The following is a 26,325-nucleotide window of genomic DNA, read 5'->3' as shown; positions in this document are numbered from 1 at the left end:
CTTTGAGTTTATTCTCAGCACCGGAGCCTCGGGACGCCACGTTGCCTCCCGACGCCGCGTTACCTGTTCCGCACCACTGCGAAGCCCCGCCGGGTACGTCCAAAAAACTCGTCCCCTTGGTGCCCCTAGCACGGAGCTTAGAGGCGTGGCTTTCACTGCCCAACCCGTCACGCTGGCTGCACCAGACCATTCGACTCGGTTACGCAATTCAGTTTGCCAGGTCTCCGCCCCCCTTCGTGGGCGTACATTTTTCCGCAGTACACGGCCAACATGCCCATTCCCTGCGCGAAGAAATCGCCTCCCTTCTATTTAAGGACGCGATAGAGCCTGTCCCTCCAACCGAAACGAAGAAGGGTGTCTACAGCCCTTACTTTGTTGTACCCAAGAAAGGCGGCGGCTTACGACCGATCTTGGACCTGCGAGTTTTCAATCGGACCTTGTCCAAACTCCCGTTCAAAATGCTCACCCAGAAACAAATTCTATCTGGCATCCGGAATCTAGATTGTTTCGCAGCGGTAGACCTGAAGGACGCGTACTTCCACGTCTCAATTTGCCCTCGACATCGACCCTTCCTACGGTTCGCGTTCGACGGCCAGGCGTATCAGTACAAAGTCCTCCCCTTCGGCCTGTCTCTGTCCCCTCGCGTCTTCACGAAAGTCGCAGAGGCAGCGGTAGACCTGAAGGACGCGTACTTCCATGTCTCAATTTGCCCTCGACATCGACCCTTCCTACGGTTCGCGTTCGACGGCCAGGCGTATCAGTACAAAGTCCTCCCCTTCGGCCTGTCTCTGTCCCCTCGCGTCTTCACGAAAGTCGCAGAGGCAGCTTTTGTCCCGCTCCGAGTAGCCGGCATACGCATACTCAATTACCTCGACGACTGGCTCATACTGGCTCACTCTTGAGAGTTACTATGCGCACACAGAGACCAGGTGCTCAGGCACCTCAGCCGTTTGATGCTTCAGGTCAACCGGGAAAAGAGCAAGCTCTCCCCGGTCCAGAGCATCTCTTTTCTCGGTCTGGAGTTAGACTCAGTCTCAATGACAGCACGTCTCTCCAACGAGCGTGCTCAGTCAGTGCTGAAATGTCTCGCTTCCTTCAAGCCAGGCACCGTGGTCCCGCTAAAACGTTTCCAACAGCTCCTGGGGCATATGGAATCCTCCGGCGGCCGCGCCGATGGGGTTGATGCATATGAGACCACTTCAGCACTGGCTCCGGACTCGAGTCCCGAGACGAGCATGGCGCCGCGGCACGCACAACGTAAAAGTTACTTCTGCCTGCCGCTAAACCTTCAAACCCTGGACAGACCTCTGCTTTCTAAGGGCAGGTGTACCCTTGCAGCAGGTGTCCTGACATGTTCTGGTCACAACCGACGCTTCCAAATTGGGTTGGGGCGCCGTGTGCAACGGGCATGCAGCCGCAGGCCGGTGGAACCGAGGCCCGCTGCGCTGGCACATCAACTGCCTAGAGCTGCTGGCTGTTTTTCTGGCCTGCAGAAGTTTCTCCCGTTAACTCGGAACAAACACGTCCTAGTCAGGACAGACAGCACCACGGTCGTAGCCTACATAAACCGCCAAGGCAGAGTACGCTCCCCCCACATGTCACAGCTCACCCGTCGTCTCCTCCTTTGGAGTCAGCAGCGACTGGAGTCACTGCGCGCCTCTCACATCCCCGGCAACCTCAATGCGCTGTCAAGACAAAGCATGCCTGGCTGGGAGTGGAGGCTCCACCCCCAGTCGGTCCAGCTGATTTGGGACCGGTTCGGCAAGGCTCAGGTAGACCTGTTTGCATCCCAAGAAACCTCCCACTGCCCGCTCTGGTATGCCCGGACAGAGGCTCCCCTCAGGGCAGATGCGCTGGCACACAGCTGGCCCGCGGGGCTGCGCAAGTACGCATTTCCCCCAGTGAGCCTTCTTGCACAGGTGCTATGCAAGGTCAGGGAGGACGAGGAGCAAGTCTTTCTGGTATCCTATTGGCCTACCCGGACTTGGTTTTCGGACCTCACGCTCCTCACGACAGCCCTTCCCTGGCGAATTCCCCTGAGGAAGGACCTTCTTTCTCAGGGACGGGGCACGCTCTGGCACCCGCACCCAGACCTCTGGAACCTCCACGTCTGGCCCCTGGACGGGATGCGGAAGATCTAGCCGGTCTACCATCTACCGTCGTAGATACAATCAGCCAAGCCAGAGCCCCTCTACCAGGCATCTTTACGCCCTAAAGTGGCGTCTGTTCATGGACTGGTGTTCTTCCCGAGCCGAAGACCCGCAGAAGTGCGATTTAGGTCAGTGCTCGTGTTTCCTCAGGAGAGGCTGGAGAGGAGGCTGTCCCCTCCACCCTCAAGGTGTATGTCGCCGCTATCGCGCCCACCATGACATGGTAGACGGAAAGTCTTGGTAAGCACGACTTAATCGTCAGGTTCCTAAAAGGTGCCCGGAGGATAGCTCCTCCCGGCCTAACCTGTTCCCCTCCTGGGATCTCTCGGTCGTCCTCACGGGACTCCAGAGACCCCCTTCGAGCCGCTTGACTCAGTTGGACTCAGGGCCCTCTCTCTCAAGACCGCCCTGCTGATCGCGCTCGCTTCCATCAAGAGGGTCGGGGACCTGCATGCGTTCTCTGTTAGCGACGCTTGCCTGGAGTTCGGTCCGGCAGACACTTTCGTGATCCTAAGACCGCGACCGGGCTATGTGCCCAAGGTTCCTACCACACCCTTCAGGGATCAGGTAGTGAACCTGCAAGCGCTGCCCCGGGAGGAGGCAGATCCAGCCCTTTCACTGCTGTGTTCAGTACTTGCCTTACGTATCTACCTGGACCACACACAGAGCACTAGACGCTCTGAGCAGCTCTTCGTCAGCAGAAACGGAATGCTGTCTCCAAGCAGAGACTCGCCCACTGGGTTGTCGACGCCATTTTCCTGGCTTATCACACCCAGGCCGTGCCCCCCCCTTTTGCGGGTCCGAGCCCACTCCACCAGGAGTGTTGCGTCCTCATGGGCACTGGCTAGGGGCACTGCCCTAGCAGACATTTGTAGAGCAGCGGGCTGGGCAACACCTAACACTTTCAGCGAGATTCTACAATCTCCGAAGTTGGGTCAGTATCGTCCCGTGTTCTCTCAGGTACCGAGCCCGTAGAACTCGGTGGCACGCTCACAATCTGACCGGGTGAATCGCTTGCACCTAGCTCTTCCCCTAACCAGGGAAACAGTGCGCCTTCATTCCCAGGAGATCTCAGGTTTGGGACACTGGTTGATTCCTCCCTAGCCCTCGTGGGTCGCAGTTCAGCGGAGGAACTCGCCAACCCAAGCCACTGCGGGTACCGCAAGCTACCCTGCACTGGTGTAGGTGCTCCACAGGTAAGGCCTCCTTCGGACTCCCCCTGTGTGTAATGCCACGGTTCTGTCCCCTCTGGCGAGTGGACTCCCGTGCTTCCCTTAGGCAGTCACGGCTGCCTCGGATGCCGTGCTGTATGTTCCCCCCTCTATAGGCTGGCTCCACCACCGCACCGACTTTTCCACATAGGCCCTAAGTCAGGCCTCTGATGGTTTTGCCACTTAAACTTGCCTCCCCTCTCGGGTAGGCGTGGCCTCCACAGGGTCGCCCTGAATAAGGGCTAAGACCCCCTTCCCTCAATGCATGTAAGGGCCCCGGCATAAGTTGCTCTATACGAGAAACATAGAGAGAAAAGAGGCCCGGCCAGGCTTGGCCCGTTCCCAGGTTGGCAGCCAGCACCTTGTTCCCCCTTCCGAGGTAACAATAAGGAACCCTGATGGCTTAATTGGGGCGTCTAGGTTACGTATGTAACCTCCGTTCCCCGATGGAGGGAACGAGACGTTATGTCTCCCCTGCCACGTCGCTGAGCCGAGCCACTGTTGTGGCCGGACCATTTCCGGCTCCTCAGAAAAATCCTGAATGAACTCCCGTATTTGCGCCGCTTAAATACCCGTATGTCCAGGGGCGGGACATGCAAATACTGGTTGCCAACTCTCATTGGCCTTTTTTCATAGTCCAGAGGTGAATATCGCCGCTCAAGAGAGACCCCTAGTGTCGCTTCTCTGACACAACGTCTCGTTCCCTCCATTGGGGAACGGAGGTTACATACGTAACCTAGACGTTTCTACTTCTGCCTCCATCTTTACTGAGTCTCAGCTGTCTCCATCAAAAAGGAGGTACTGGACGCCATGTTGTATGCCTCATGTGATTGGACTTTACTATCAGCATTAAGGTCTGGTACACATTCCAGCTTACTCTGGTCAAGAACCAGCCACTAAGTCTGGTAGGGGCCATGTAACTGGAATGTAAAATGACCAATTATTATTTTAATTATTTTTTACTTGACATTTAAAAACACATAAATCTGAAATCCTAGCAGAATGTATAGATGTGCACAAGAAAATCTATTTTTCTTGCTATTTAAAAACTCTTGACTATCTTTACAATATTCGATGCAAAGAACCTCATACATTTTGGAATTTGACATCTGAGAAAGCTCTTAACATTTTTGTGTGGAATATGCATCAGATGGTCTGTTGGCAGTCAGTGGGCTTGCCATCTGATTTATACTAATAGCAAATTGTATGGATGCATTAACATCTGCCCACTCATCTGCAAAGACAAATTGCCATCTATTTCTCCAGAACCCAGCAGCATAGGGAAAGGAGAAAGACAGAAGGGAAACATAAGATTCTACCCATCTGCTTAGGAGTCAAATGGACTCAACCATCAGCAGAATGAGTCTGGCTCTGTTGACTAATAACAGTCACTTCAAATAAATGTTGCACGTCCCTGTAGCTCTCCAAATACACAGTTTGTGCTGAAAGGCATAGCTCACCCCAAAATGAATAAAAATATTCACCGTCAAGTCATTCCAAACCTGAACCGTGATCATGGCTGTCCCTAGTCCCCATCCACATTAATGGTGAGAAAAGAGCAGCTTGGACATTCTGCTAAAAATCTCCTTTTGTGTTCCATACAAGGAACCAAGTCATATGAGTTTGGAATGATATGTGGGTGAGACACAACTTAAATTTCTGGGCAAACTAGCCTTTTAATTTTCACTGTAATGAATGTAGAATTAGTAGTGATGTTGATTTCATGTGTTAATTTACTGAGATTAATTATATGAAAAAATAATGAGTAAAAACATTCAAGCAATTAATCAGGACCCCGAAATTAAATTCTGTAATAAGGAATGTTCCTTCCATGTGACCAAAGCAAGTTTGATGTACCACCTTGATGAGGCAGTAGGGGGCAGTCAGCTTCAGCTGTAAAGGCAACATGCCTCATCAAACCATCGAGAGCAACAGGAAGCAAAGCCCTCCATAGATTACATTATTCATGCATTCATAGCGCCATCTTTGATTTTTTAAAAGGGAATGACAACAAGGCTGTGAGGGATAGACTTACAGTCTCTTCAATGGGCTGTACTGCAGTTTAAGTGTTTTTGGATCGTTCCGCGGACAAACATTGATAAAATATCTGTCCAAGAACATCCAGTATACAATGAACTCCAGAAAACATGAGTTGTGGAAAATCAGATGTGATCTAGGAGATTGTGATGGCGGGGGTGTGGTCGAGCATTCGTCCGAGAGAGAGAGAAAGTGGTAAGAGTGCACACACCTGAGCGCTATAATGTCTAACACCTGTTTCTGATTGCAGTAAGCACTGGGGATAGCGAAAATGGGACCATGCCAGAGACGAAGAGAGATAGATCTACCAGACAGAAAGAGACTGTTAGTCCCGAGTTTCCTGTGTTCTCCTTCCCCTCCCAACCTTGAACTGTTACAGTGGTGCCGAAACCCAGGCAGGAGAAGGGCTGCGCTGTCGCGGAGTCCTCGGCGCTGCCATCCGCCAGGGGAGCAACCGCAGCCATCTGCCGGGTTACGGAGGGGTCGTTGCCGGCCACCGAGAGCCGGAAGATACCTCGGCTGTCTGCCGAGTATGGGAGGTGCGGTTCCATCCGCTAGGGGCCGGAAAACTCGCTGCCGTCTGCCTGGGGAGGAGCGAGCTGGCATCTGCCAGTGGGCAAAGAAGCGGTTGAGGACTGGGCAACAGCATGTCCGGGAGTCATCTAGTAAGTTCTTCTCTCTCTCTCCTCTCTCTCTCTTTGTGTCTTCACTCGCCCTTTCCCTCTCCCCACATCTCCCCTCGTCTCTCCCCCAGGTTTGCAGGAGGCGGGGTGGAAGACTGGCTGATAGAACGACTGGATGTTTAGCATCTCCCCTCCAGAGATGGGGGGGTAGTTAGTCAGACCGGTGGCGCCCCGGCCTGAATCGGGTGGGGGAGGAGTGCGATGAGGAGGAGGGCATGGCTGGGCAGTGATGGAGATCAGCGGGAGACTGAGATAAAGGGCAGCCGGAGATGCCGGTTCGGCACGCAGCTGTGTTGCATATGTGTCTGTGTTTGTTTACTTTGTTTTAAGTTGAGTTTCTGATTAAACTTTACGTTGACTGTTCATTCGGTTCCCACCTCCGCCTTGCCCATCCTTATACTGTTACAGAGCTTTATACAGCTTTATACGGTTTATAAAGGGGGTAAGCCTTGTTGTCATTCCTATTAAAAAGGGGGGCCTGTGTAGCATTAGCCCGGTTGCTAGGGAGGGTAGAGTCACATGGGGTAACCTCCTTGTGATCGCTATTATGTGGTTCACTTGTGTGGTGCGTGGTGAGTTGTGCGGGGATGCCGCGGTGGATGGCGTGAAGCCTCCACACGCACACAACAAGTCACGTGAGTAATAGAACAACACATGGGATTTATTTTAAACACAAAAAAACACCAGAAGATGAAATTAGGGAAACAGTCCTTTGCTAAGCTGAGGTTTTAGCGCTATCCTGCAGGGTGATGAAACAAGAGAACACTAGAGCTCTAATCTATAACACTTTTGTTTTTTTGTGGAAATGATTATCATTTCAAAGGATGAGCTTACACATGAGTAAAGCACAATATTTTTCAGGAAAAAAAAAAAACTTAAGATAATTTGTTTTTATTCATATAAATATTATATTACAATATTTAATATTAAACAACTGTAATGATACAATAGTATAATTTAATTGTAATTTATTGTCAAATTACAGTTTCATTGTTAACAATCACTTTTTTTTGCTTTTGTGCAAATAAAAGGAATAAAGGGAGAATAAAAAGTTCACTAGTGTCCATCACAAGGGCTCTCTTCAGTTCGGCAGAGCCCACAAGCATGACAAATCTCTCTAAAACGAGACACAATTTTTATTAACATAAACGACAGATATACTGAAAGCGAAAATTACATGTACTGCATAAATACAACTAAATACATTAAATCTCGTTGACGCTGTTTCCAGTCTTGCTAACTAGGTGCTTCAGAACCCTCAGCACCTCCCTTCTTGCGCCTTTGAGCACTTATGACTGAGACACTGAAAGTTAGTGAGACAAGACACAACCAACGTGAGACGTTGCATAGGCTTCGTTCACATCGCAGATGAATGTGGCCCAGATCTGTTTTTTCACTTAAATCTAATTTTTTATTAAGTTGTTCACATGACATTTAAAATGTAGCCCATTTTAGACACTGCTCTGGACAGCTGACACTCCTAAACTGACCCACTGCACTCATTGAGCATGCATATAACTGTAACCCGCACAAGAAGAGACAGTCACAATGTAAGTCAAACTGCGTTTTATTGCAGGCAGGCAAAAGTACAATCAAGGGGCAAATCCAGTGAAGAGTAGTCTAAGGGGAGCGAGAGGTCGAGCCGGGAATCGGAGAGAGTAAAGGGGCAAATCCGGGAGAGTAGTAGAGGGAGCGAGGGTCAAAGCCGGGTAAACAGGATCAACGAGACGGGACTAGAGGGAGCAAAAGACAGGGGAACAAGGGAGCTGGCAAGCTAAGGGGTAAACGAGAGGAGTTTCAGAAGAGATCAAAACTAGACGAGACTAGCGGGGGCAAAGACACGGGAAACTAAATACTATAACCAACCCCCGTGAAACGGATGTGCTGTGGTATTTATAGGGGAAGGTGCAGGTGTAAACCATGACAGGTGATGAGACGAGTGCAGGTGAAACTAATGTGCAGGAGTGCAGATGACGCGAGTGCAGGTGGTCATAATGTTCTGGGGGATTGGAAACGCGTGAGAAACTAGAGGATGGGAGATAACCTACGAGCATGTGAGCGAGTAGGAGCAAAGTGGGCGTGAGGGCTCGAGCGAGCAAAAAAGAGCGTGAAAAGCTCGAGGGGGCGGAGCGAGGGAGTGAGGTCGAGGGAGTGAGTGTGTGTGCGACAAAGCGGGGATGGGGCAGAGGAGCGGGGTTCGTGACAGTACTCCCCCCTCTAAAACGGACGGCTCCTGACGGCCGCGCTCGGTTGCGAGGAAGTGGTGCTGGACGATCCCAACAAACAAAAAACCCTGAACAGACAACCCACAAAACACACAAACAAAATTGAGGGCAGTCCAAGGGGCACAGAGGGAAATGAGACAGTCCATGGGGTCAATGGGCAGTTTCAAGGCAAGGTCAGGGGAACCTAGCGGACAGGCGGGTGGTCGGGAGATCTAGGGGGCAGCCGTAGGGGCAGAGACAGGGTCAGGGGTCTGGAAGGCGACTGGAGGACTGGGTCAGGGGTCTGGAAGGTGACCACCGGACAGGAATAGGGTCCGGAGGCCAGGGAAGAGGCCACAGGACAGGGAGAGGGTCAGGAAGTCCGGGCTGAGCCGTGAAAGGCGGTGCCGTCAGAGGCGGCACTGTAGGCGGCTCTGGAGGTGGGGTTCTGGAAGGCTCTGGAGGTGGAGCCGAAGGAGGCTTTAGGGGCGAAGGCCTGAAAGGCTCTGGAGGTGGAGCCGAAGGAGGCTTTAGGGGGGAAGGCCTGGAAGGCTCAGGAGGTGGAGCCAATGGAGGTGGCGCCGTGGGAGGTCCCCGAGGCGACGACCTGGCAGGCTCTGTAGTCTCGGGGGGTAAAGCCGTAGGAGGCCCGAGAGGCAGAGCCATAGAAAGCTCTGGAGTCTTTGGGAGCAGAGCCGTGAGGGGCTTGGGAGGTGGAGCCGTGGGAGGCTCTGGAGGGGGAGCCGTAGGAGGCTCGGGAGGCGGAGCCCTAGGAAGCTCTGGAGTCTCTGGGAGTAGAGCCGTGAGAGGCTTGGGGAAAAAGGTCGTGGAAGACTCGAGAGGCTCCAGGGGGGGAGTCATGAAAGACTCAAGAGACGGAGCCCCGAGAGGCTCTGGAGGGGGAGGAGCCCTGGAAGACTCGAGAGACGAAGCCCCGAGAGGCTGGAGGGGAGGAGGAGCCCTGAGAGACTCGAGGGATGGAGCCCTGAGAGGCTCGAGGGGAGGAGGAGCCCTGAAAGACTCGAGAGGAGAAGCCTTAAGAGGCTTGGAAGGAGGTGGAGCCCTGAAAGACTCGAGAGGAGAAGCCCTGAGAGGCTTGAGGGGAGAAGGAGCCCTGAGAGACTCGAGAGGGGAAGCCCTGAGAGGCTTGAGAGGGGGAGGAGCCCTGAGAGACTCGAGAGGCGAAGCCGTGAGAGGCTTGAGGGGTGGAGCCATGAAAGACTCGAGAGGAGAAGCCCTGAGAGGCTTGGGAGGGGGAGCCCTGAAAGACTCGAGAGGAGAAGCCCTGAGAGGCTTGAGAGGAGGAGCCCTGGGAGGCTTGGGAGGAGGAGCCCTGGGAGGCTTGGGAGGAGGAGCCTTGGAAGGCTCGAGAAGAGGAGCCCTGGGAGGCTTGGGAGGAGGAGCCTTGAAAGACTCGGGAGGAGAAGCCCTGAGAGGCGGCGCTCTGGGAGGCTCGAGAGACTTGAAAGGCAGAACCCTGGGGGGCTTGGGAGGTAGAGCTCTGGGAGGCTCGAGAGGAGGAGCCTTAGGAGGCTCGAGAGGAGCCCTGGGAGGCTTGGGAGGAGGAGCCTTGGGAGACTCGAGAGGCGGAGGCCGCGAGGGCTCTGAGGGGCGAGCAGAGGCTGGCAGAGCCGTGGAAGACTCTGAGAGCGGAGCAGAGGCTGGCAGAGCCATGGAAGACTCTGGGGGCGGAGCAGAGGCTGGCAGAGCCGTGGAAGACTCTGGGGGCGGAGCAGAACCCGGCAGAGCCGTGGAAGACTCTGGGGGCGGAGCAGAACCCGGCAGAGCCGTGGATGACTCTGGGGGCGGAGCAGAACCCGGCAGAGCCGTGGATGACTCTGGGGGCGGAGCAGAACCCGGCAGAGCCGTGGAAGAATCTGGGGGCGGAGCAGAACCCGGCAGAGCCGTGGAAGACTCTGGGGGCGGAGCAGAACCTGGCAGAGCCGTGGAAGACTCTGAGGGAACCTCTGCGGTCTTGAGCACAAGACGAGACTGGGGAGAAGGGGCCCTCTTCCTTCTCTTAGCGCCCTCGGCCAACAGGGGACGTGGCCATGGGGACGGTCGAGGCTACAGGCGCTGGCTCGCTGACCGTGGGCGGGCATGGGCGCTGGCTCGCTGGTCGTGGCGGGCATGGGCGCTGGCTGCGGCTGGCATGGGCGCTGGCTCGCTGGCGGGCATGGGCGCTGGCTCTCTGGCCGTGGCGGGCATGGGCGTTGACTCGCTGGCCGTGCCAGGCTTCGAGACTGGGGCCGTGACAGGCTTCGGGACTGGGGCCGTGACAGGCCTCGGGACTGGGGCCGTGTCAGGCTTCGGGGCTAGGGCCGCTGGGTCCATAATGTTAAGGGCACGGTTAAAAGTTCTACAACCGCTGCCCTGCATAAACAACCCTTGGCAAGTGCCCGAAGAGCCATCAAACCTCTCAGGGCTCAGAAATGCACTGGAGGCATAAACGGGCTCAGGGGCAGACACAGGTGAAACAGGGTGACATAAATCAGACAAGGGACATACCTGCTGCCCCTGGGCCACGAGCGCTTGGTCCTGCCTCCAAACTGTAGCTCCTCGCACCGAATGTGACGTGCACCTCCGCTCTAGTGAGCTGCGTGAATCCTCAGCGCGGGGCATTGTGACTGTCTTCGGTAACGGTTGGTTATTCTGTAACCCGCACAAGAAGAGACAGTCACAATGTAAGTCAAACTGCGTTTTATTGCAGGCAGGCAAAAGTACAATCAAGGGGCAAATCCAGTGAAGAGTAGTCTAAGGAGAGCGAGAGGTCGAAGCCGGGGAATCGGAGAGAGTAAAGGGGGCAAATCCGGGAGAGTAGTAGAGGGGAGCGAGGGTCAAAGCCGGGGTAAACAGGATCAGCGAGACGGGACTAGAGGGAGCAAAAGACAGGGGAACAAGGGGAGCTGGCATGCTAAGGGGTAAACGAGAGGAGTTTCAGAAGAGATCAAAACTAGATGAGACTAGCGGGGGCAAAGACACGGGAAACTAAATACTATAACCAACCCCCGTGAAACGGATGTGCTGTGGTATTTATAGGGGAAGGTGCAGGTGTAAACCATGACAGGTGATGAGACGAGTGCAGGTGAAACTAATGTGCAGGAGTGCAGATGACGCGAGTGCAGGTGGTCATAATGTTCTGGGGGATTGGAAACGCGTGAGAAACTAGAGGACGGGAGATAACCTACGAGCATGTGAGCGAGTAGGAGCAAAATGGGCGTGAGGGCTCGAGCGAGCAAAAAGAGCGTGAAAAGCTCGAGGGGGCGAAGCGAGGGAGTGAGGTCGAGGGAGTGAGTGTGTGTGCGACGAAGCGGGGATGGGACAGAGGAGCGGGGTTCGTGACAATAACAAACTCCGGCACGTTCATCACTGTAGAATGAATAAGGAATTAAATATAATATTATAATTATAATAAAAAATGTAATTATCATTTTTTAATGCAGATAGGACCCATGCCTGTCTGATAATATGTCAGTGAGTGATGGAGAAAGACCGTCGATGGATAAAGTATTTTTATGTAGTCATCTGCCTTCGTATGGTGGAACTTAGAAGTATTAAGGCTAAATGATAGTCGGATTCCTTCAGACATCACCAACCTTGCCTTTATTCAATCAAACTGCTTGTAAAACTGTCACATTATTATTTCGAGGCTGGTATTCATCCTTATCTTCTTCATTTGCATTTTGACAGTTGATTTATTTGATGTCTTCATACTAGTGTACTATTTTCAATATTTTGCTAGCATATCATCCTCTTCATCAAACCCTAATGCTGCCTCCCATTTCAATGGTGCTGTTTGTCTTTCATTCTCCTTTTCCTCTCTCACATTCACTCCCCCATCCTTTGATCCCTTGCACTTTACTAAAACATAAAATATACAGTGTGCCTAAGCCCATTGCACATGTTAAAGGACTTCCACAAAGGTGTAGTAGATTCTTGCAATCGATACAGCTGCTCAAATGTACAGATACAGCTCACATCTATCATTAATCACGCCCTTGATTATTAGTGGTGCATGCAAGGCAAGTGTTAATATTGCTACTGTTTATACTTAGAGTTAGGTATTAGAAAAAAAAAAAGTATTAAATATTGGCACATAACTTGTCCTGAATCATCTGTTTGATACTTCAAACTAATTCTTGTTGAAGACATGTGTTGTGTGCTATTACTTTTCTAACCAACCTTTCACCTGTCAGATAATAACAGATGAAAAAGTCCCCTAATAACACTAAAGGTGGGACCTGAGCCATAGGGGCCAGAATATCATAGGGACTAGGGGGTGGGCTCTTTTGACTTGGGCCAGAAAGTAACAACCTGACAACCAGTCTAGCAACCATCAATGCCTAAGCAATCACCCAGAACACCCTAGCAACTACATAGCAACACGCAATCCACTCTTAACACCTTGGCATTATGGCAGTGGGCAGTATTGAATGAGCAAGCACCATTCACATTTCTATTAGAAAATGTACAAATATAGTGTTTTACTGTTATCCCTGCAGACTCCCAAAATTTCAAATCTCCTTGGTGCCATTTCTGGATGTTTGACTTGCATTGAGATGATCTGTACATTGAATTTGACCATAAAAATGTCTCATCCCTCATCAGCATTTGGTTTAGGAAAGTTCAGGCAAGCTAAGCATAAATGCAGCCTAAATCTATGTACAGTCAGCCAGTGATAAAAATAAGATACATTTCTCCACATTCCAGTCTGACCTGTCCAGATTAGATTCCAATGTGCATGTAGTGTATATTTGTATATTTTAATGAAAGATAAGTTACTTATCGTCACAGATTTATTGATCTGCTCCTAAATCATAGAAGAAAACTCCAAGAAATCTCTACCACCATGTGCAGTATGATTCATGAGCATTGCTGTTCGTGGGTGCGGGGGACTTCTGAACAATGTCTGCCCAGAACAAAGCACTGATTTGTGGAGCTATAGAGTGCAGCGAGCTAGCTACAGGCTATAACTTTGTCATCTTTTGCTACTATGTATGTTATTTATAAGAATCTCTTTGACTTCAGGAAATGTTACTCTGAAAAACAGAGGAATTTCATATTAATTTGAGGTAGGGGATTTTTATACAAAGGGAAGCAGTGCATCTTTTAGAATGAGCATAATATTATAAAAAATGTAGACCAAAGAATGTGTAAAGCATTCATTTTTCTAAAGTCCAATAGCGATACCAACATTTCAGAGGGAGGCAGTGTTCTTTTTCTTCCTTTGATCTCATTGCATTCTCTTTGAGGTCCAAAAGTATGGTGTAAATGTTAGGGGTAACAGCGAAACACTGTATAAGCACAAATTCACATGACAGAGACAGTGCCTCCAAATCACTGTGATTGGCTGATGACATTTTCAATGCATTACTGCCCACCTATAATGCTCGCAACTAGTCCAAAATCAACCTAAATGGGTCAAACTTGGGTAAATGGCTAGACTTATTTCAAAGTAAACTCACACACTTAGACCTAACTTGTAATTACTTGAAATTTGTAATGATCTGTGAGTGAGCTCATTTGTAGCGAGCTCTTAGCTCAGTTAAATTGAGCTTAGTGACCATCATTATACCTACTGTGTTTAACGAGGATTTGAAACTAATGGTCTGAGAAGTTGACTATTAATGATAATAGTCAAAGTTAGCAGAAATAAAAGATACAGATAAAGCTTTTAACATTATTATTGTAGTTATAATTTATGAAGCAATGTTAAATGTTTAAAAAGCAGTAATGTTACTTGGTTTTAATAAATAATATGTTGATATAACTATGATCTAATTATTATAGTAGAACGCTTGGTTGCTTGTTGATAGTGTAAGATAAATGGCGTTCCATAAGCCTTTAACCTGAAAACATAAAATAGAAATGGTAGGTGAATTTATTTTGGATTAAACACAAAAACAATAAACAAACCAGACTTCAATATAGAAGTCAACCACACGGCCTTGCAGTTATGTATGTTATGTGCTCAGCCATAGCAGTCTGTGTATGTTCTCCAGAGAGAGAAGGTGAATAGATGATTTGAGAGAATGTTTCAGATGTGGAATTTATTTCATATGATTGTGTATGATGTGACACTCACTGTGTCCATTCGGTGACGTAACAGAACATTAGTCTTCGGGCATGGTATGGCAACCAGCACACCACAAAAGCAATGACCACAGCACCTGCAGCGAATAAAATCAAAAGAAAGCAACAGGTAAGATACGGTCACAGTGAGCAACATTTTCACTCTTGTGTGATAATATGTCTAAATGAACAGTTTTTCAAGGGCCCTGTGGTTGGCTTCAACCTTTAAAAGGGGAAAAGCATATGACTCATAATTTGTTTCCTCAATGAAAAAGATTTGCATCCGGAAATCTTATAGTGCATCAGCCATTAATGTATCTCTGATCTCGGTCTCACTCCTTTCTTTTTCAGTTTATCCGATACTCCAAGTTTGATCTGAGTTAAACTGGGATTAGCTCACTAATGACTGGAGACACAAGGTTATCAATCAGTCATACAGGGCAGCATAGGCCACTAACAGCACAGATTTGCCTCCTCTTGTTCTCAATGTCCTCCACCCACTTCAGGCCATCTCATAACGACTTTAAAAATGAATGTAAACAGAGTATGAAAAGCTAGTATTGACTAGTCTTCCATATTGCATTGTTCAGTAATGTTCAGAATATTAAGTAATAATTTTGTGGTTAAAATAGTTTGTAATGAAATGAAAAGCACCAAGAAAGTCATAATTTTGTATTAACCTGTTGACCTCATTTTTAAAGGAATAGTTCTCTCATCATTTACTCACCCTCATGCCGTCCCAGATGTGTATGACTTTCTATCTTCTGCTTAACACGAACAAAGATGTTTAGAAGAATATTTCAGTTCTGTAGATCTTCACAATGCAAGTGAATGGTCACCAAATGTAACAACCCTGTCAGGACAACCCTTTCTATTTGTTTTTGCTGCGTATTGGTCCATGTGTCTGTGCTTCCCTTCCCCTCATGCGCTTTTAGGTGCCAAGTGGAGGAAACTAACAGCGCCTCATTGACAACGCTTGTTTACGCTACTCACCAGATGATCAGTGGCAACTGTTTCCTATTACCTTCACCTTACTTAGGTTCCCTCGTGTTTACTGTTACTTTACTATCAATCTCCACTTTCACTTTCACATTCTTCTCTTGTTTTTGGTGATTCACAATCTTTGTGCATATTGCCACCAACTGGGCAGGGAGGAGAATTTATAGTAAAAAAGATTTCTCACCCACACCTATTATATCTCTTATGAAGATATAGATTTAACCACTGCAGTCAAATGGATTACTTTTATAATGCCTTTATGTCAGTGGCGGCTGGTGATAATTATTTGGGGGGGTGGGGGGGGTGCTTTTTTTGTGGACGAAAATAAATACAAAGCAGTACCAAAAAGCATGTTGACTACTTGAACATAAATTTTGCTCTCCTTTCTGGCCAGCAAATTTCTCAATGACTCTCTGATTAAAGTCAGTCATCTCAGTAACAAGTCTCTTTCCCATGGAGAGCAATGCCAGTGCATTAAGCCTCTCCTGGGTCATGGTGTTTCTGAGAAAGGTTTTTATTCTTTTCAAGGTTGAGAAGCACCTCTCAGCTTCAGCCGTGGTCATGGGTATGGTAATGAGAACTTTTATGAGAGTCACAGTTTCGGAAAAGACTTCTTCGAGATTACTCTCCATAAACAGCTGGAATAGGTCCACAGCACCACGGCAGGCTTTGAATTCTTCCTGAGACTGACTGAGCTCTGTCTTCAGCTTGCTTCCACTGAGAATCGGGTACGCTTTCATTGTGCTGCTCAATGCATCTTCAGGAAAGGTATCCAAACCTGTCCCCCTGCAACAAGGTGGCACAGACAAGGTGGTCTGTGAAGGAGAAACGCTCCCTAGTGTGTCCCAGGATGGTGTCACAGACCTATAGAGTTAATAAAATATATACTGTATATATATATACTGTATATATATATATATGTGTGTAAATGTGTAAATGTAAGGTAGTAACCTGGAGTAGGCCACTAGTTGTCACAATTGCAATGACTTTCAAAATAAAAATAGAGCCATTTGAGTTTGTGTCCCATACAAGACAGTAGTTTTTGGTGGCTTCATATTTCATTTGATAATTTATTTTTATTTTGCCAATTTATTATTTTTGGGATGCTGTTGTATAATATTAAAATTATGATTTTTGTAAGGATTTATACCAAACAAAAAATGTTTTCTTGAGTCTGTAGAATATGATATGTGGGCAGGACATCTCTGCAGCACAACAATGTAAAATAGTATTTAGACTAATTTCTATAACAAACTTACGGAGCCCCGAAGTGACCTGTGCAAAAAAAAATCTAAGAGAATTTCGCTTGCGACGAGAAACTTTCAGCGTGCGACGAAACTTTCGCGTCGACGAGATACTTTCGCGACGCACGAAGCTATGGCGTGCGCACGAGATACTTTCGCGTGCGCACGAGAACTATCGCGTGCGCGACGAGAAACTTTCGCGCGACGCACGAGACTATCGCGTGCGCACGAGATACTTTCGCGTGCGCACGAAACTATCGCGTCGCACGAGATACTTCGCGTGCGCACGCGTACAGTTTCCGTGTGTGTATAGCTCTTTTCCGATTAGCGTCATTGCCATCATTCATTTACTCAAAGATACTGAGAGCATGGATGCGCATGAATTTATAGAGATATATTTTAAACTTGGCCTTCAATACAAAGACATTACTGTCTATGACATTTGTAATACTGTCATGGCTGAGACACGCTTTGATCTGCCAAAGGACACTAATCAAGCAATAGACTTGTACTTGTACTTGCATTTAACACGAGAACTACCGAATTATATAACTAGCCTACTAGAATGGCCATAGTGGTCATTCTGACCGCTAGACTGTACCAAATGTCATGTCATATTTACATTCGAAACTTCTATTGAGGTTTTAGAATGAAGCTTCTAATGTCTGTCGTCATATTTTATATCGTCATCACCCTAAAAATGTATTGAATAAAATAGAATAATATGGATCAAATGGAGCTGCCAAGCTTAACGCAGATAGTCCTACATAATACTGATCTTTTTTGTAATATATAATAGTGCTAGACTATACACAAACATAGGCCTATATATATTATATATTAGCTGCTAGACTGCCCCGGAGGAAGGTGCGTGCCTCGCTTTGTGTACAGCAAGTTTTTTCACTGGAATCAAAATCCATGAATAAATGAATCTGTTATATTAATAATAAACACCAGGACACGTAAATTTTAATTCTAATGAATGTGAAAATGTATTAGTTCATCGACAACCACAGAACTTGCTATTGTAGCTGATTGATACAAATTTGATTATTTATATTCTATTATTTTCTTTGTAAAATAAAAACAAATCAATGCAATAGCTTATAAAAACATCACCAATGTGTATTTCAATGCATAGTAAAAACCTTAGACATGTATGAATCACATATAGGCCAAACCCAAAATGGCCAAAACAGTTAATAAAGAATATGAACATTCAGCTAAACTGTGGGAAAACTGATTTAGAAAGCAATATTTGTTTTACTGTGAGCAAAAATATCATGCTGTAAAACTATAATGAAAATATTATGCTGTAAAATCATTATGAACTAATTCTCCTAAAAGTGGGCTCACTTGAACAAAAAAAGGGGCCCCCATTTTAAGAGAATAATTTAATATAAATAATCAAATTTGTATCTGTAATCAGCTACAATAGCAAGTTCTGTGGTTGTCGATGAACTAATACATTTTCACATTCATTAGAATTAAAATTTCGTGTCCTGGTGTTTATTATTAATATAACAGATTCATTTATTCATGGATTTTGATTCCAGTGGCGGCTGCATAGGATTGTTTCCAATTTCCAATAAATCCAGAGCGTTGTAAAGTCCAAAAGTCAACATGTTTTGAAAAAGGATAGATGTAATAATTTCCAAAATTCACAACATGTTTTTATCTAACTAAATATTCCTACTCAATCCATGTTTGTTGGCGCTTAGACTTTCAAAACCCTTTTCACTGTGGTGGAAAAAAACTTGCTGTACACAAAGCGAGGCACGCACCTTCCGGGCAGTCTAGCAGCTAATATATAATATATATAGGCCTATGTATGTGTATAGTCTAGCACTATTATATATTACAAAAAAGATCAGATATGTAGGACTATTCATGCTCGCTTACGCTCCATTTGATCCATATTATTCTATTTTATTCAATACATTTTTAGGGTGATGACGATATAAAATATGACGACAGACATTAGAAGCTTCATTCTAAAACCTCAATAGAAGTTTCGAATGTAAATATGACATGACATTTGGTACAGTTCTAACGGTCAGAATGACCACTATGGCCATTCTAGTAGGCTAGTTATATAATCTCGTAGTTCTCGTGTTAAATGCAAGTACAAGTACAAGTCTATTGCTTGATTAGTGTCCTTTGGCAGATCAAAGCGTGTCTCAGCCATGACAGTATTACAAATGTCATAGACAGTAATGTCTTTGTATTGAAGGCCAAGTTTAAAATATATCTCTATAAATTCATGCGATCCATGCTCTCAGTATCTTTGAGTAAATGAATGATGGCAATGACGCAATCGAAAAGAGCTATACACACACCGAAACTGTAACGCGTGCAGACGCAGATCTCGTGCGCGACGCGAAAGTTTCTCGCGACGCGATGAGTCTCGTGCGACGCTGAAAGTATCTCGTGCGCGACGCTGAAAGTATCTCGTGCGCACGCGAAAGTTTCTCGTGCGCACGCGAAATTCTCTTAGATTTTTTTTTTTGCACAGGTCACTTCGGGGGCTCCGTACAAACTCAACTCTCGCCCGGCACCTCTTTAATGGCCGAGAACCACTGCTTTCCTCACCAATGGTGTGGAGAGAGTTTCCTTTTTTTTTTTTTTTTTCAGAGAACGCATTGTGAAAGGTTTTATTTGTAAATCAATGACAGAGTTTGGTTTAACTGCTGCCTTTATCTCGGTGAAAGTGGCAAGCTAGCAAGGTTTTGGCAGAGTCACCTGCGCACTCGCAGAGCATATAGAGCGTAAAGTTGAATGACAGGTGATGAGAACCAATCAGATTGGATAAAATAACATGTATCCAATTCTGATTCGCCAGGGACGCAGCGACCTGCGCCCCCAGGAGAATCTTTAAGAAACCAATTAGACACCAGCTTCAGGTCACATGCTGCCTGAAAATTTAAGGACTCAGATAGACATCCATTTGTCCGGCGTCCCTCGACCATGAAAACACATGAAACATATTGAAAAACATAGAAAATAGTTAACCGATTAAAGACAGTTTTTATTAAATGCTGAGGCTCTTACTACCAGCCTGCACATCGTACGAGTAAACTATTTAATTTTATTATTTTATTTCATTTTTATATCATTTTTGTATTCATGTATATTTCTGGAATTATGATTGGGGCGGCACCCCAGCGCCCTCTATTGACAAGCCGCCACTGCTTTATGTGCATTTTAGAGCTTCAAATTTCTGGCCACCATTAGTTGCATTGTATTGACCTACAGAGCTGAGATATTCTTCTAAACATCTAGGTTTTAGACACATCTGGCTTGAGGGTGAGAAAATGATGAGAGAATTTCATTTTTGGGTTAACTATCCCTTTAAGCAGAGGCAGATCTTTATTCAAACAAGGAGTTTTGCTTCGGTTTAGTTAAATGGCATTGAAAATAATAAATACTTCCATCCAGTCATATAAAAATGTTGGGCTTTCAGCAAGACACCGTTTGTTTTTTTAACAAATAATAGTTATTTACTAGAATCATGGGGACTGATAATGTCAAATATATTTCTTTACAATCAACTGCCAATTTATCACAACCAAAGCCAAACATTACAACCAAACAGGTCAGCTTGTATAGACAACAGTGATGTACACAATGCTCCTTCTATTGTGTCTCTCAGAGCCAAGTGCAAAAAAATTAAAAACCATAGTTCTTTTCTTTCTGCATCAAACTAGTTACCAATTTGTCACACAGATAGTGATTAAAATGTCTGTGTGTATGTCTGTGTGGTTTTGCCTATGAAAGTGAGAGATTTATAAAGCTGTTCCTCTTTCCTTTGAAATGTCAGCAGAAATGCTGACTCATATAACTGCAGTTTAAGATTTAGTGAATGAATAATATTTATAAAAAATCCTTTTTTATCTGCTTTTCTTGAATGATTAATTCAAGCCCAAGGCTCTTCTTGTAACCCAAAATGAATAATTTCCCTACATAAGGCTAGAGACAATTAAAAGATAAAACACAAGAGAAGGAAGCTAAATACCTATAAATATTGGTCCCAGTTAACCAGCTTTAGTTTCTTTTGAAAACAGCAGTACTAGCTCAAAAATCAGAGGTTTGTGCAATCAGCAATCACATTAGCTGTTTTCTTTATTCTTATCATTATCAACATGAGTAGATGATATTAAATGCTTTTGAAAAGCTGACATGTACTGCAGTGTGACATTTGACTAAACCCATTCACACCAAAACACACCTTTCAACAGGTCTGTCCTCTGCCTTTCACAGATGAGAAGAATTATTAGGTAAGTTCACTCCGAAAGGGTCTTATTGTGCATTCCAGACAACTCTGAACTCAGAGTTTTCCCACCTCCTTCTTGAAAATAATGATTGGAATGGTGCTCGAAGTCTGACTTGTAAAGTCAAAGAAGCATCATTTCCAAGATGGCGGCAACAACGATAATAATGCAGAGCTGGGTTTTGAGATACTTATTTTTTTTTAAAGTGCTTTCACATGCACCAAATGAATGAACATGCAATATACAAGAGCACAAGGATTTTGTGTTCATAAGAAAAGAACACGGATGTCACAGTCCTGGCTGAACAGTTCTTTCTGTTTGTCTTGTCATGTGTTGACAGGTGCGTGTGTCTCCCTCTCCTTCTTGTGTTTGCAGGTGTCACGTACAGAATGCAAGCTCCTTTGCAGGACAACTACTCCACCCACCTGATCATCAGCAGCATCTGCTCCCTATTACCCTTCCGTACTTAAGCTTCTCTCTCTGTCCTTTTTTGTTTCCTCATTTTGCGCCAATGGAATCTTCTTTTTGAGTCATGGCACCATCTTGTTGTGTGTACTGTATTGTGTGTACATGTGACCATGAAGTGTGACTGTCTAGAACACACTGAGCTTGGAAGTGGGAAATTTTACCTTGGGTATTCTAAACTCTGATTTCCTCTGAGAGGGGGTTTGGCAAAAAAAAACACAGGAAGTAGCAGGAAGTTCCTGCCATTGCCTGTAAAATAGTATGAAGAACCTGCTGCTGGCAGCCGCCAATCATTAGCATCCAAACAGAGACAGCAGCCTATAGCTAAACTTCCAGAGTAATGAATGACAACCACAAACAGACTATTTGTTTGTGTTAGCGGTTGAGTTAATTTTATAAAATAATCATAACTAATTTCTTTAATCTTATGTATAAAGACTCACCTTAATATTGTTAGCATTTTCATTATTATTACAAGTCTTGTTTACTGAATTAGATCATTTGAAATTACAGCTGCACTACACAAAGTGAAACTGAATTTATTTCAATAAAATATTCTAAAGATAAATAAATGTCTCTGGATAACAAAATACTGTCACCCTTCATTTAGGCAGCAAGTATAGTAGGCTATTCCTATTTTGCACGATAAATGACATAACTAGAATTACAAAGCATATCTGCCCAATATGTTATGGTCACAGATAGACTTGCAATGGCGATGAAAGGCAAATGTCTTGGCTCAAAAATTGGCTCAAAAAAGGAAATAAGTGACGTAAAACAAAGAGGGCAATTCAGAAGAAGGTTTTATTTTAAAACACATTCAGTTATACCTTTTTGCTAGCAAACATAACATTAGCCCTTTTATTATGAAGGAGGAAGAAGCGTCTAGGTTACGGATGTAACCTCCATTCCCTGATGGAGGGAACGAGACGTTGTGTCGAAGAAGCGACACTAGGGGTCTCTCTTGAGAGCCTTTCGCATCTCTGATCTATGAGAAAAGGCCAATGAGAAATTGGCAGACAGAATTTGCATGTCATACATACAGGTAGAAAGGGAGGGAAATGCGTCTGTTTCATTCAGGATTTTTCTGAGGAGACGAAAAATTGGCTCGGTTCAGCAACTAGGCCGGGAGGACACAACGTCTCGTTCCCTCCATCACGGAACGGAGGTTACATCCGTAACCTAGACGTTCCCTGTCTGTTGCTCACTTCGACATTGTGTCGAAGAAGTGACACTAGGGGTCCAATTTAAATGTGCTGAGCCGTGTATGTGTACTGCTGACACAGGAGCGGGCAGGTATTTCACGTGCCAAAGCGACCGCCTGTGTCAGACTGCACGTACCCTTCCCCAACACCCCATAAAGTCGTCAAAGCCTTCTGGTTCTTTACCCCTGACAGGGGGGAACAAGGTGACTTGCCAAGCATGGGAGCAGGCTGTGCCTTTTCTCTCTCTATGTTTCTCGCATAGAGTTAAAACGGCTGGGGCCAATTTAACGCTATCATACGCATCGGGGAAGGCGATCTTTCCCAGTTCCTATTCTTTTAGGGGGAAAAGACTCCTGCTAAAGACACGGCGACCAGGGGGCAGTGGGAACTGCTGAAGGGAGAAGTGGGTCCGCATACATACACCTTCAATGTGGAGGGGGACAGCCTCCCCTCCAACATTTCCTGCAGGATTGAAAGCACTGACCTAACTGCGCACCTCTGTGGGTCTTCAGCCCGGGAAGAACACCAATTTGCGAACAAGCGCCACTTCAGGGTGTAAAGTTGCCTGGTAGAGGGAGCTCTGGCTTGGTTGATCGTGTCAACGACAGCAGGTGGTAGATCAGCTAGATCTTTGGCTGGTAAATTTAATTGCATAACCGAGTGGAATGGTCCTGGCCAGCCAGCGTGACGGATTGGGAAGTGAGAGCCATGCGTCCAAACTCCGAGCTAGGGGCACTAATTATTCTTGATGTACCCGGTGGGGCGGAGCAGGTAATGTTGCGTCGGGAGGCAAGGGTGCGTCCCGAGGCTCTGGTGCTGAGGCAGGGGGCAGGTTAGTGACTGAGGAGGAGGTCCCGTGGAGGTGTCCTCTGGACTCCTCAGAACCGGCCGGCCGGGGAACAGTTGTGGGGCTGAAGGCGAGAGGTCTGCGTCCAGCGTGCCGGGACTGTTGAGGTGTGGTGGCAGAGTGGCGTGAGAACGGCATTTGCGGGCCAGTTGACCCAGAGACAAAGGAAATAGCTCTTTTATTGAGAATGTGGGTACCGCAGCCCGAAGGGGGACGGCAAAGGAAATACATTTAACTGAGGATTCTCCTCCCGGCCCTCCACCGGGGGACAGCTTGGTCTTCTTACCAGCTCCGGAGCAAACATCTTGGTCTCCGAGTCGGGCATCTCAGGACGGCTTGGGAGCCTTCCGGGTCCTCGAAGGGGTCTGTGAGACGGGTGGAGTGCATATTGTTACGTCCAAGGACGTATTCATTGTGTGTCTGTAACATATCAGGAGTGTTATGTGCATGTGTATTTTTCTTCTCTCTCTCTTTCTCTTTTCTTTTTGTGTCTTTGATAGGATTAAGGGCTACCACCTGTGCTCGTTAACTCGGGAGAGCTGTCCGCGCACTGATTGGTGCATGATTCCTGAGGAGTCAAATAAAGCAGCTGAGAAGGGGGGGAGAGATATTGCGGCGTTTGGGGTTGTTCCGCTCTCCAAGCCCAGACAAGCGAGTGCTGGTTGCGCTCTTTGGTGTGTGTCACAACGTGTGTCCTAGTGTGACTTGAGCTTATTCTTTTTTTCTCCTTTGCTTTTTTTTGTATGATTAGCTAAGAGTTTGTGGGTAATGTAGGGTGGAGGATACCCATAATTTTTCTCCTGTTTAAAGGTTAGTTAGGGAGTGAGGGAAGTTATTTGTTCTTTTGTTTTGTTTTCTGTTGTGTATAGGTAAGTTAATGTTATTTCCCCTTTTAGGTAGAGGTTATTTTGTTTTCTTTTGAATTGGGCCCTCCTCCCGAGGTAATACTTCTTGTTTTGGATTTATTTGTAATGTGTTCCCCCACTTAATATTAATTATTTTCTAGCTTCGGCTAGAGTGCAGAAATAAAAGGCAGACATGCCACTTCAAAGTGAATGTTGTTTGGCTATTTTGTGAATCTGGGATTGGAGAGCTGGAGATCCTCAAAGTCTCTCCACTGTTTGTTCGTCGTTCCCTATTTTACCCCTAGACAAAAGGGGAAGACGTAACAATTGGGGGCTCGTCCGTACGACGTGGTTGAAGCTTTTCTATAGGGAAGGAAACAACGTGGTGAGTTGAAATTTACTCTCTTCTCTTTTTATTGTCTGAGATGTCTTCGAAATAGCGGAGGGGAAAGAGACCTCTTGTGGTAGGAGAAAGGCAATTCGTTTTGACAGCCTTCACTCTTTCTCCTACCACAGAAGTTTTTGAACGATGTAGAAAAAAAGATCTATTATTGATTGCAGATTTTTTTAATATTCGAGTGACGAGAGAGACTACTAAGCAAGTTATAAAAGAAGAATTATATGACAAGCTAGTAGAGGATGGTATTTTGGCAGAGGGGTCGGATAGGGAGAAATATCACGATGTTACATCTATGGCTTCTTCAGATACTGAGATAGTACGATATGATCCCAAGTTGGAGATTAGACTTAGAGAATTAGATTTAGAAATAAACAAACAAGAATGTGAGTCTCAAATTATTAGGCTGCGCGTTATAGAGGCGGAAAAGGAGCGTGAAATTCAACTGCGTAAATTAGATCGAGAAGCCTTAAAAAAACCGGTGCCCGTACCTCGTTCCCGACCACCCTCTGCAACGTCCCAAATGTCGCCAGATAGATCTGTTCCGGCTTCTAATGTGTCTGCGTTTGACATCAGCAAATATGTTAAACTCGTGCCTCCATTCAGAGAAGCTGAAGTAGATGCTTATTTTGTAGCTTTTGAGCGAATAGCTGGTAAACTCAACTGGCCGAAAGACATGTGGGCTTTGTTACTTCAATGTAGTCTCGTGGGTAAGGCACAAGAAGTTATATCAGCGTTAAGCCTGGAGGATTCGCTTGATTATGATGTGGTAAAGTCGACAGTGCTCCGCGTATACGAGTTAGTTCCCGAAGCGTATCGCCAGAGGTTTCGATCTCATACGAAGACATCCAGGCAAACGTATGTTGAGTTTGGAAGAGAGAAGAGAACGTTGTTTGAAAAATGGTGCCTGTCTAGTAAAACTGACACTTTTGAACAACTTTGTGAATTAGTTTTACTAGAGGATTTTAAAAAGAGTATTCTAGAAAAAGTTGTGCAGCACTTAAATGAGCAGAAGATAACCACGCTGGCCGAAGCCGCTGTATCCGCGGATGAATTTGTGCTTACGCATCGTAAGTTGTTTTTGCAGGAGGTACCAACTTACCAACAGCATAGTTATGTGTCATCCGCTGATAAATTTGTAAGAGAATATGCCCCTTCTCAAAGTTTTTCTCGCTCGTGGAAAAACGATGCTCGTCCAAAAATGACTGGTCGAAATTCGGCGCGTCAAGGAGACAAGCGGGTTTGTTTTTACTGCCTGGATCCTGGACATTTAATCTCTGAGTGTAGGGAGTGGAATAAGAAGAATGTGAAATCAAAAGGTGTTGCGCTCACGCAGACGCTGTCAGGGGTGCGAGAAGCTGAAGTGTCTGGTTATGAACCGTTTATTTTAAATGGGCAGGTGACAATCTCTGATTCCCAGTTCACGCAGGTGTCGATCTTAAGAGATACGGGTTCTTTTCAGTCTTTCATACTAGAGAGTGTTTTGCCTTTCTCGGAAAAATCGTATACCGGTACTGATGTGTTAGTACGAGGTATAGAAATGGGCTGCGTACAGGTGCCTTTACATGAAGTGGACTTAAAATCGGATCTTGTCTCTGGCATTGTTAAGTTAGGTGTTCGTAAACAGTTGCCTGTTGCTGGAGTACATATTATTCTGGGAAATGACCTTGCAGGGGGCAAAGTTTTTTCTAGTCC

The 26,325-nt window shown here is 46.2% G+C and overlaps 1 protein-coding gene across 1 annotated transcript in view; it reads right to left on the bottom strand.

Annotated features, from left to right (window-relative positions):
- The window catches only part of LOC127629130 (neurotensin receptor type 1-like), a 70,321-nt gene that overhangs the window by 6,805 nt on the left and 37,191 nt on the right, over positions 1-26,325 (bottom strand). The window contains exon 3 of the mRNA XM_052106208.1: positions 14,371-14,455. Within this exon, the coding sequence (XP_051962168.1) occupies positions 14,371-14,455 (85 nt within the window). The remainder of the gene's footprint in view (positions 1-14,370; positions 14,456-26,325) is intronic.

The sequence above is a fragment of the Xyrauchen texanus genome, chromosome 35 (assembly GCF_025860055.1).
Source record: "Xyrauchen texanus isolate HMW12.3.18 chromosome 35, RBS_HiC_50CHRs, whole genome shotgun sequence".
Taxonomy (NCBI): Eukaryota; Metazoa; Chordata; class Actinopteri; order Cypriniformes; family Catostomidae; genus Xyrauchen; species Xyrauchen texanus.
The sequence above is the reverse complement of the archived record's forward strand: the minus strand, read 5'-3'. Positions and strand labels throughout refer to the sequence as shown.